This window comes from Entelurus aequoreus, linkage group LG08, assembly GCF_033978785.1.
Source record: "Entelurus aequoreus isolate RoL-2023_Sb linkage group LG08, RoL_Eaeq_v1.1, whole genome shotgun sequence".
Lineage (NCBI taxonomy): Eukaryota > Metazoa > Chordata > Actinopteri > Syngnathiformes > Syngnathidae > Entelurus > Entelurus aequoreus.
The window spans coordinates 79,493,994-79,506,367 of NC_084738.1; the positions used below are offsets into that span (position 1 = coordinate 79,493,994).

The 12,374-nt window shown below is 34.5% G+C and overlaps 1 protein-coding gene across 2 annotated transcripts in view; it reads right to left on the bottom strand.

Moving 5' to 3' along the window:
* Window positions 1-12,374, bottom strand: part of LOC133656318 (CAP-Gly domain-containing linker protein 1-like) — a 60,555-nt gene that overhangs the window by 47,083 nt on the left and 1,098 nt on the right. For both annotated transcript variants that reach the window (XM_062057347.1, XM_062057346.1), the window contains exons 2-5: window positions 9,410-9,576; window positions 8,990-9,349; window positions 8,801-8,928; window positions 6,247-6,371 (exon numbers count right to left, since the gene is read on the bottom strand). In XM_062057347.1, coding sequence (XP_061913331.1) covers window positions 6,247-6,371; window positions 8,801-8,928; window positions 8,990-9,349; window positions 9,410-9,500 — 704 coding nt within the window. In that variant the 5' untranslated portion in view covers window positions 9,501-9,576. The remainder of the gene's footprint in view (window positions 1-6,246; window positions 6,372-8,800; window positions 8,929-8,989; window positions 9,350-9,409; window positions 9,577-12,374) is intronic.

Here is a 12,374-nt window from a genome sequence, read left to right on the forward strand (position 1 = left end):
ATGCAATATTACAGTACAAGTTTTGGCACCTGAGCTGCCAGTTAGTTTTTTTTATTACACATTTTTTAATGCATTTTATTAGTAGATTTTTTTTTTAAACTAAAATGTAAAAAAAAATATGGTAAGTTGCATTAATTTCACCTCAAATGGTAGTGTATATTACTGTAAATGAAAAAACAGTACTGCTGTTTTTATGGTTAAAAAAAGGCAGCTCAGTTGCCAGAATTTTACTGTAAAATTTACATATGTTTTTTCACTGTAAATTAAAAAAAATTTAATTTTACAGTAAAACAAAAAGTTTTTTTTACCGCAAATCAACAAGTGTAGATTTTTCGGTGTATTACTGTAAATGCCAAAACGGCACCGCAGTTTATTACCGTAAAACAAAGTACCGGTACTGTTTTTAATGCATTTTATTAGTTTTTTTTTTTTTTTTACTCAAATGTAAAAACAAATATGGTAAGTTGCAATAGATTCACCAAAATGTAGTGTATATTACTGTAAATGGAAAAACACTACTGCTGTTTTTATGGTAAAAAAACAAAAAAGGCAGTTCAGCTGCCAGAATTTTACTGTAATTTTTTTTTTAATGTAAATTTTAAAAAACTGCAATTTTACATTAAAATTTTGGCTCCTTAGCTGCCAGTTTCGTTTTTTTTGCCGCAAATAAACAACTGTAGATTTTTTGTGTATTACTGTAAATGCCAAAACGGCACCAAAGTTTATTACAGTAAAAAAAAGTACTGTTTTTTATACATTTTATAAGTAGATTTTTTTACTGTAAATAAAAAAAACTGAAATTTTACAGTAACATTTTGGCACCTGAGCTGCCAGTTGTTTTTTTTACTACACATTTTTAAATGCATTTTATTAGTAGATTTTTTTTAAACTAAAATGTAAAAAAAATATGGTAAGTTGCAATAACATCACCTCGAAATGTAGTGTATATTACTGTAAATGGAAAAACACTACTGCTGTTTTTATGGTAAAAAAGGCAGCTCAGTTGCCACAATTTTACTGTAAAATTTACATTTGTTTTTTTACTGTAAATTAAAAAAAAAAAATTTTACGGTGAAGTTTTGGCACCTGAGCTGCCAGGTTTTTTTTGTTTTTTTTTACCGCAAATCAACAAGTGTAGATTTTTCGGTGTATTACTGTAAATGCCAAAACGGCACCGCAGTTTATTACAGTAAAACAAACTACCGGTACTGTTTTTTTATGCATTTTATTAGTAGATTTTTTTTTTTTTTACTCAAATGTAAAAACAAATATGGTAAATTGCAATAATTTCACCAAAATGTAGTGTATATTACTGTAAATGGAAAAACACTACTGCTGTTTTCATGGTTAAAAAAAAGGCAGTTCAGCTGCCAGAATTTTACTGTAATTTTTTTTTTTTTACTGTAAATTAAAAAAAACTGCAATTTTACATTAAAATTTTGGCTCCTGAGCTGCCAGTTTCATTTTTTTTGCCGCAAATAAACAACTGTAGATTTTTTGTGTATTACTGTAAATGCCAAAACGGCACCAAAGTTTATTACAGTAAAAAAAAGTACTGTTTTTTGTATATTTTATAAGTAGATTTTTTTTAAACTAAAATGTAGAAAAAAAAATGGTAAGTTGCAATAATTTCACTTGAAAATGTAGTGTATATTACTGTAAATGGAAAAACACTACTGCTGTTTTTATGGCAAAAAAAAGGCAGCTCAGTTGCCACAATTTTACTGTAAAATTTACATTTGTTTTTTTACTGTAAATAAAAAAAAAAAAATTTTACAGTAAAATTTTGGCACCTGAGCTGCCAGGTTTTTTTTGTTTTTTTTTACCGCAAATCAACAAGTGTAGATTTTTTGTGTATTACTGTAAATGCCAAAACGGCGCCACAGTTTATTACAGTAAAAAAAAGTACTGTTTTTTTATACATTTTATAAGTAGATTTTTTTACTGTAAATAAAAAAACCTGAAATTTTACAGTAACATTTTGGCACCTGAGCTGCCAGTTGTTTTTTTACTACACATTTTTAAATGCATTTTATTAGTAGATTTTTTTTAAACTAAAATGTAAAAAAAATATGGTAAGTTGCAATAACATCACCTCGAAATGTAGTGTATATTACTGTAAATGGAAAAACAGTACTGCTGTTTTTATGGCAAAAAAAAGGCAGCTCAGTTGCCAGAATTTTACTGTAAAATTTACATTTGTTTTTTTACTGTAAATAAAAAATAAAAAAAATTTACGGTAAAATTTTGGCACCTGAGCTGCCAGGTTTTTTTGGTTTTTACCGCAAATCAACAAGTGTAGATTTTTTGTGTATTACTGTAAATGCCAAAACGGCACCACAGTTTATTACAGTAAAAAAAAGTACTGTTTTTTATATATTTTATAAGTAGATTTTTTTACTGTAAATAAAAAAAAATGTAATTTTAAAGTAACATTTTGGCACCTGAGCTGCCAGTTGTTTTTTTACTATACATTTTTAAATGCATTTTATTAGTAGATTTTTTTAAAACTAAAATGTTAAAAAAATATGGTAAGTTGCAATAACATCACCTCGAAATGTAGTGTATATTACTGTAAATGGAAAAACACTACTGCTGTTTTTATGGAAAAAAAGGCAGCTCAGTTGCCACAATTTTACTGTAAAATTTACATTAGTTTTTTTACTGTAAATAAAACAAAATTAAATTTTACGGTAAAATTTTGGCACCTGAGCTGCCAGGTTTTTTTTGTTTTTTTTACCGCAAATCAACAAGTGTAGATTTTTCGGTGTATTACTGTAAATGCCAAAACGGCACCGCAGTTTATTACAGTAAAACAAAGTACCGGTACTGTTTTTTATGCATTTTATTAGTAGATTTTTTTTTTTTTACTTAAATGTAAAAACAAATATGGTAAATTGCAATAATTTCACCAAAATGTAGTGTATATTACTGTAAATGGAAAAACACTACTGCTGTTTTTATGGTAAAAAAAAAAAAAAAGGCAGTTCAGCTGCCAGAATTTTACTGTAATTTTTTTTTTTACTGTAAATTAAAAAAAACTGCAATTTTACATTAAAATTTTGGCTCCTGAGCTGCCAGTTTAATTTTTTTTGCCGCAAATAAACAACTGTAGATTTTTTGTGTATTACTGTAAATGCCAAAACAGCACCACAGTTTATTACAGTAAAAAAAGTACTATTTTTTGTATATTTTATAAGTAGATTTTTTTTAAACTAAAATGTAGAAAAAAAAATGGTAAGTTGCAATAATTTCACCTCAAAATGTAGTGTATATTACTGTAAATGGAAAAACAGTACTGCTGTTTTTATGGTTAAAAAAATGCAGCTCAGTTGCCAGGATTTTACAGTAAAATTTCCTTTTGTTTTCTACTGTGAATAAAAAAACCTGAAATTTTACAGTAACATTTTGGCACCTGAGCTGCCAGTTGTTTTTTTTACTACACATTTTTAAATGCTTTTTATTAGTAGATTTTTTTTAAACTAAAATGTAAAAAAAATATGGTAAGTTGCAATAACATCACCTCAAAATGTAGTGTATATTACTGTAAATGGAAAAACACTACTGCTGTTTTTATGGAAAAAAAGGCAGCTCAGTTGCCACAATTTTACTGTAAAATTTACATTAGTTTTTTTACTGTAAATAAAACAAAATTAAATTTTACGGTAAAATTTTGGCACCTGAGCTGCCAGGTTTTTTTTGTTTTTTTTACCGCAAATCAACAAGTGTAGATTTTTCGGTGTATTACTGTAAATGCCAAAACGGCACCGCAGTTTATTACAGTAAAACAAAGTACCGGTACTGTTTTTTATGCATTTTATTAGTAGATTTTTTTTTTTTACTTAAATGTAAAAACAAATATGGTAAATTGCAATAATTTCACCAAAATGTAGTGTATATTACTGTAAATGGAAAAACACTACTGCTGTTTTTATGGTAAAAAAAAAAAAAAAAGGCAGTTCAGCTGCCAGAATTTTACTGTAATTTTTTTTTTTACTGTAAATTAAAAAAAACTGCAATTTTACATTAAAATTTTGGCTCCTGAGCTGCCAGTTTAATTTTTTTTGCCGCAAATAAACAACTGTAGATTTTTTGTGTATTACTGTAAATGCCAAAACAGCACCACAGTTTATTACAGTAAAAAAAAGTACTGTTTTTTGTATATTTTATAAGTAGATTTTTTTTAAACTAAAATGTAGAAAAAAAAATGGTAAGTTGCAATAATTTCACCTCAAAATGTAGTGTATATTACTGTAAATGGAAAAACAGTACTGCTGTTTTTATGGTTAAAAAAATGCAGCTCAGTTGCCAGGATTTTACAGTAAAATTTCCTTTTTTTTTCTACTGTAAATAAAAAAACCTGAAATTTTACAGTAACATTTTGGCACCTGAGCTGCCAGTTGTTTTTTTTACTACACATTTTTAAATGCTTTTTATTAGTAGATTTTTTTTAAACTAAAATGTAAAAAAAATATGGTAAGTTGCAATAACATCACCTCAAAATGTAGTGTATATTACTGTAAATGGAAAAACACTACTACTGTTTTTATGGCAAAAAAAGGCAGCTCAGTTGCCACAATTTTACTGTAAAATTTACATTTGTTTTTTTACTGTAAACAAAAAAAAAAAGCAATTTTACAGAAAAATTTTGGCACCTGAGATGCCAATATGTTGTTGTTTTTTTACTGCAAAACAACAAGTGTAGATTTTTTGGTGTATTACTGTAAATGCCAAAACGGCACCACAGTTTATTACAGTAAAAAAAGTACTGTTTTTTAATTTAGAGAAAAATGCTGTAAAAACCACAGACAATTTCACAATTTTACCATAAAATCTATTGCTACTTTAACATTGCACAATTTGATGGATAACTTGCTTTCGAATCATTATTATTAGTATTTAAAAAATGGTTTGATAATAAATCTTTGTATAATTAGACAATATTTAAGTGAACATAATTTGCCATTACATGAAGTACATCTATTTGTTTTCTCCCAAAATAGAAAGAAAGAATACATTTAGTTTGCAATAATTTCACCTCAAAATGTAGTGTATATTACTATAAATGGAAAAACAGTACTGCTGTTTTTATGGTTAAAAAAATGCAGCTCAGTTGCCAGAATTTTACAGTAAAATTTACTTTTTTTTTTTAACTGTAAATAAAAAAAACTGAAATTTTACAGTAACATTTTGGCACCTGAGCTGCCAGTTGTTTTTTTTACTACACATTTTTAAATGCTTTTTATTAGTAGATTTTTTTTAAACTAAAATGTAAAAAAAATATGGTAAGTTGCAATAACATCACCTCAAAATGTAGTGTATATTACTGTAAATGGAAAAACACTACTGCTGTTTTTATGGCAAAAAAAAGGCAGCTCAGTTGCCACAATTTTACTGTAAAATTTACATTTGTTTTTTTACTGTAAACAAAAAAAAAAAGCAATTTTACAGAAAAATTTTGGCACCTGAGATGCCAATATGTTGTTGTTGTTTTTTTACTGCAAAACAACAAGTGTAGATTTTTTGGTGTATTACTGTAAATGCCAAAACGGCACCACAGTTTATTACAGTAAAAAAAACTACTGTTTTTTAATTTAGAGAAAAATGCTGTAAAAACCACAGACAATTTCACAATTTTACCATAAAATCTATTGCTACTTTTACATTGCACAATTTGATGGATAACTTGCTTTCGAATCATTATTATTAGTATTTAAAAAATGGTTTGATAATAAATCTTTGTATAATTAGACAATATTTAAGTGAACATAATTTGCCATTACATGAAGTACATATATTTGTTTTCTCCCAAAATAGAAAGAAAGAATACATTTAGTAAGAAAAGTTACAGTACTTTATTGATACATATTCTTTCCAGGCTTTCCAGGGCCAAATAAAACGAAGTGGCAGGCCACATCTGGCCCCGGAGCCTTGAGTTTGGCACCTGTGTTGTAGGAGGACAAACATGACTCAAACCTTCTTAATTGTTAGAAAGCCCACTGTTTAATACGTTTGTTTATGCGTGAGTATTTCGCGAGCGCCGTTTTGTCCTACTAATTTCGGCGGTCCTTGAACTCACCGTAGTTTGTTTACATGTACAATTTTCTCCGACGTTCCCACAGAAATACAACTTTTATGCCACTCCTTTGTCTCATTTTGTCCACCAAACGTTTTATACTGTGCGTGAATGCACAAAGGTGAGCTTTGTTGATGTTATTGACTTGTTACTGTCTTAAAAGGGCTCACCTGGTCCCTGCTACGGCGCCGTCGTTCTTGCCCAGAGGCTCGTCCAGTTCCACCCCGCACCAGTCCCCTTTGGCAAAGTCCGTCTCTCCCAGAAACCGTACCACTCCCGCTTTGGTCCCAGCAACCTGGACAAGGAGTGAAGTAATATATACAGTACATTCTGTATATTTGGTCATGTGACTTGTGTAACGTATGTCCATATCCTGGCTTAGTGTTGTCAGTAACAAAGCAGATTACATGATCATTTTCCCCTCAATTAGTCATTTTCAATCATTAAAATGGCGGAATGGACTAAAAAGATGAATACTACAGTAGTATTATTGGTCACTAAGCTAAACCAAAACAATCAGACCGCGCTCCTCAGTATCGTGGCCACTGATTGGCTTAGCTTCAGGCAACATGACTAACATTACCACGCTACCTTTTTTAGCCAATTTTGCAACTGAACACATTAATAGTCATATAACCTGGTACTTGACATAAGCTAACTGTTAGCATGCTAACATTAGCATTCTAGCATGCTAATTTTACAGCCCCACACTTCAAGAGTCATGTAACTCGGTCACTGACAAATGCTTACTGTTAGCATGCTAACCCTAGCATTCTAGCATGGCAACATCGGCATGCAAAATTGTTCAGCCAATTTTGCAACAGACTACATCAGGGTCAGATAACATGGTACTTGACACATGCTAACTGTTAGCATGCTAACGTTAGCCTTCTAGTATGCTAACTTTTTTAGCCAATTTTTACAGCCCTCAAGAGTCATGTAACTTGGTGACTGACACAGGCTTACTCTTAGCATGCTAACCTTAGCATTATAGCATTAACATTGGCATGCAAACTTTTTCAGCCAATTTTACAACTGAACACATCGGGGTCAAATAACATGGTACTTGACACATGCTAACTGTTAGTATGCTAACCTTAGCATTCTAGCATGGCAACATCGGCATGCAAACTTTTTCAGCCAATTTTACAACTCAACACATCGGGCTCAAATAACATGGTACTTGACACTTGCTAACTGTTAGCATGCTAACCTTAGCATTCTGGCGTAATAACATTGGCCACAAATATAATATATGGAAATATATATGAATATATGGCTAATATATGGAAAATTTGTTTTTTCTTCCAAAATTTCAAAAGTGTTAGCATGCTAACCTGCATTAACTTAGAATGCATTAACTAATATGCTAATACGTTAGTATTATTAGCGTACAACGTCATTCTTTTTGTATTGATTCCGTTTCGTAAATTTCCCGAAATGTACAGCTAAGTTCCGCGGCTGGTGGGTCCATGACGATGACCTCCGTTTTGTTTGATCGGCCGTTTTACTGCCCTTTGGAAACAATTCAGGTATGTAAATAAACATAAAAAAAATATTTCAGTGTAAATAACGAATTTCACAACCTGTATAGTCCGGTGCGGCTAATTTATGGAAAAAAAAATGTTCTTCTAAAATTTCGAGTGTTAGCATGCTAACCTGCATTAACTTAGAATACATTAACTAATATGCTAATATGTTAGTATTATTAGCGTACAACGGCATTCTTTTTGTATTGATTCCGTTTCGTAAATTTCCCAAAATGTACAGATGGCTTCCGCAGCTGGTGGGTCCATGACGATGACCTCTGATTTGTTTGATCATCCGTTTTACTGCCCTTTGGAAACAATTCAGGTATGTAAATAAACATTCACAAAATATTTCTGTGTAAATAACTCCTTTTCTGTGGCTTATAGTCCGGTGCAGCTAATATGTAAATAATTGTTTTTTTTTCTTCTAAAATTTCGAGAATGTTAGCATGCTAACCTGTATTAACTTAGAATGTATGAACTAATATGCGAACACGTATCTGTGTTAGTATTATTAGAGTACAACGGCATTCTCTTTGTATTGATTCCGTTTTGTAAATTTTCCCAAAATGTACAGCTAGCTTCCGCAGCTAGTGGGTCCATGACGATGACCTCCGTTTTGTTTGATCAGCCGTTTTACTGCCTTTTGGAAACAATTCATGTATGCAAATAAACATTTACAAAATATTTCCGTGAAAATAACTCATTTCACAACCTGTATGTCTGTGGCTTATAGTTTGGTGTGGCTTATATATAAAAAAAATTGCTTTTTCATCTAAAACTTTGTGAGTGTTAGCACGCTAACCTGCAAAAACTAATATGCTATGTGTTTGTGTTAGTATTATTAGAGTACAACGGCATTCTTTTTGTATTGATTCCCAAAATGTACAGCCAGCTTCCGCAGCTGGTGGGTCCATGACGATGACCTCTGTTTTGTTTGATCAGCCGTTTTACTGCCCTTTGGAAACAATCATGCTAACCTAGCATTGCATAGCTGTGAGTTATGTTTGATTTTCCTCTTGTGCGGCTGTTAAGGATGCCAACATGTTCCATAAAACATCTTAATGCGGCTCCAGTTTGAGGCTGGAACAGATTAATTCCCCTTGCGTCGTTCCCTACGCTAAACACGAGTGCAAGTCTGGGCCAATTAAACGGCGGATGTAAGTTTTTTTTGGACTTGGGAATAGTTTCCTACCAGAACTCGATCTCCTCTCCTCAGCTCGGGCTTGTTCTTCTTTGCGGATTCTGGATCGGAGAGGTTGGACACGGACTCGCTGGACGCGACCACTCGGTTCAGGACCCCGCTGGTCTTGCTGTACTGAGCTGGGAATCAAACACAGACTTCAGTGCAGTTATTCCCAGAGAAAGAACGTTGCGTGTTTACCCGGCGTGGTTTCAGGCGCCGCCGCCGGCTCACTTCCTGGATTGGGGACTCCGGGCCGGGCCCCGTTGGTCTCCTTCTCCGGCAGGGGACCCCTGGCCAGCTTGGAGGGCCGGGTGAAGATCCCCCTGCCGTCCTGGCACTGGAAGTAGCGCAGCCCCGCCACCGAGCCGTCGTTCTTGCCGATGGGCTCGTCCAACACGATGCCCGCCCACTGGCCCGGGGCGAACTGCGTGCCGCCCAGGAACTGGACCTGGCCGGGCTTGTTGCCGTTGACCCAGACCCTCTCGCCCACCTGGAAGTCGGCATCTTGGGTGGGGGAGGTGACGCTGCCCGGGGACTTCTCGGCGGGCTTGGGCGTTCCTGCAACCCCGGTTTGAGTCACAAGCGCCAGCTGGCGACGTTAGCTCGATGCTTTCTTACCTGAGGATGGCGTGGTCCTGATGGCCACCAGCGGGGGGCGCACTATCTTACTGGGGGGCTTCAGCCCGCTGACCTTGCCTGCTGCGCTCATGGCTTTATGTGGGGGAGGCCAATGGAGGTCTGGCCTTCCCCACCACCCCGGGAAGTCCCAATGTGATGGAGGGGACCTGCAACATCCAAGGATGACAAGTGGTAAACAACCTCAGGGTCAAAGATCCTCTATATGACAGGACTTCTGCACTGGAAACATGTTGCAAAAAATGCGAAGGCAAAGATCTTCTATGAGACAAGAGCGCTCTGCTGTTTTTAAGAACCGACTGACAAAAACCCCAATCAAAGATCCTCCAAGTGACAATCTACTGTTTTTAAGAATTTACTACCAAAAAGGCTAATCAAAGATGGTCTATTTGACAAAAGAATTGCACTGTTTCAAAAAACCTATTGCTAAAAATGCGATGCAAAGATCTTCTATGAGACAAGAGCGCTCTGCTGTTTTTAAGAACTTACAGACAAAGACACTGATCAAAGATCCTCCAAGTGACAATCTACTGTTTTTAAGAATTTACTACCAAAAAGACTAATCAAAGATGGTCTATTTGACAAAAGAATTGTACTGTTTCCAAAAACCTATTGCTAAAAATGCGATGCAAAGATCTTCCATGTGATAAGAACGCTCTGCTGTTTTAAGAACCTACTGCCAAAAAAACCAATCAAAGATCCACCATTTGACAATCTACTGTTTTTAAGAATGTACTACTAAAAAGACTAATCAAAGATCCTCTATTTGACAGAATAATTGCACTGTTTAAAAGAACTATGCAAAGATCTTCTGTGACAAAAGCACTCTGCTGTTTTTTAGAACATTATGCCAAAAACACTTATAAAGATCCTCCAAGTGACATTCTACTGTTTTTAAGAATTTACTACCAAAAAGGCTAATCAAAGATGGTCTATTTGACAAAAGAATTGCAATGTTTCAAAAAACCTATTGCTAAAAATGTGATGCAAAGATCTTCTATGAGACAAGAGCGCTCTGCTGTTTTTAAGAACCGACTGACAAAAACCCTGATCAAAGATCCTCCAAGTGACAATCTACTGTTTTTAAGAATTTACTACCAAAAAGACTAATCAAAGATCCTCTATGCGACGATCTGCTGTTTTAAGAACCTACTGTCAAAGATCCCCTATGTGATAGGGGGTCTATGTTGTTTTTAAGAACCTACTGCAATAAAACACTAGTTAAAGAGCCTCCATGTGACAATCGGCTCTTTTTACGGGCCTACTGCAAAAAACACTAGTCAAAGATCCTCTATACGACGATCTGCTGTTTTAAGAACCTACTGCCAAAAACACTAGTCAAAGATCCTCTACAGGGCAGAAGGTTGATGCTTTTGTTAAGAACCTACTGCAAAAACACTAGTCAAAGATCCTCTATGCGACGATCTGCTGTTTTAAGAACCTACTGTCAAAGATCCCCTATGTAAAAGGAGGTCTATGTTGTTTTTAAGAACCTACTGCAATAAAACACTAGTTAAAGAGCCTCCATGTGACAATCTGCTCTTTTTACGAGCCTACTGCAAAAAACACTAGTCAAAGATCCTCCATACGAAGATCTGCTGTTTTAAGAACCTACTGCCAAAAACACTAGTCAAAGATCCTCTACAGGGCAGAAGGTTGATGCTTTTGTTAAGAACCTACTGCAAAAACACTAGTTAAAGATCCTCTATGCGACGATCTGCTGTTTTAAGAACCTACTGTCAAAGATCCCCTATGTGACAGGAGGTCTATGTTGTTTTTAAGGACCTACTGCAATAAAACACTAGTTAAAGAGCCTCCAAGTGACAATCTGCTCTTTTTACGAGCCTACTGCAAAAAACACTAGTCAAAGATCCTCTATACGACGATCTGTTGTTTTAAGAACCTACTGCCAAAAACACTAGTCAAAGATCCTCTATACGACAATCTGCTGTTTTAAGAGCCTACTGCCAAAAATACTGGTCAAAGATCTTCTATATGGCAGAAGGTTGATGCTTTTGTTAAGAACCTCCTGCAAAAAACACTAGTCAAAGATCCTCTATACGACGATCTGCTGTTTTAAGGACCTACTGTCAAAGATCCCCTGTGACAGGAGGTCTATGTTGTTTTTAAAAACCTACTGCAATAAAACACTAGTTAAAGAGCCTCCAAGTGACAATCTGCTCTTTTTACGAGCCTACTGCAAAAAACACTAGTCAAAGATCCTCTATACGACGATCTGTTGTTTTAAGAACCTACTGCCAAAAACACTAGTCAAAGATCCTCTATACGACAATCTGCTGTTTTAAGAACCTACTGCCAAAAATACTGGTCAAAGATCTTCTATATGGCAGAAGGTTGATGCTTTTGTTAAGAACCTCCTGCAAAAAACACTAGTCAAAGATCCTCTATACGACGATCTGCTGTTTTAAGGACCTACTGTCAAAGATCCCCTGTGACAGGAGGTCTATGTTGTTTTTAAAAACCTACTGCAATAAAGCACTAGTTAAAGAGCCTCCAAGTGACAATCTGCTCTTTTTACGAGCCTACTGCAAAAAACACTAGTCAAATATCCTCTATACGACGATCTGTTGTTTTAAGAACCTACTGCCAAAAACACTAGTCAAAGATCCTCTATACGACAATCTGCTGTTTTAAGAACCTACTGCCAAAAATACTGGTCAAAGATCTTCTATATGGCAGAAGGTTGATGCTTTTGTTAAGAACCTCCTGCAAAAAACACCAGTCAAAGATCCTCTATACGACGATCTGCTGTTTTAAGGACCTACTGTCAAAGATCCCCTATGTGACAGGAGGTCTATGTTGTTTTTAAAAACCTACTGCCAAAAACACTAGTCAAAGATCCTCTATACGACGATCTGTTGTTATAAGAACCTACTGCCAAAAATACTAGTCAAAGATCCTCTATATGGCAGAAGGTTGATGCTTT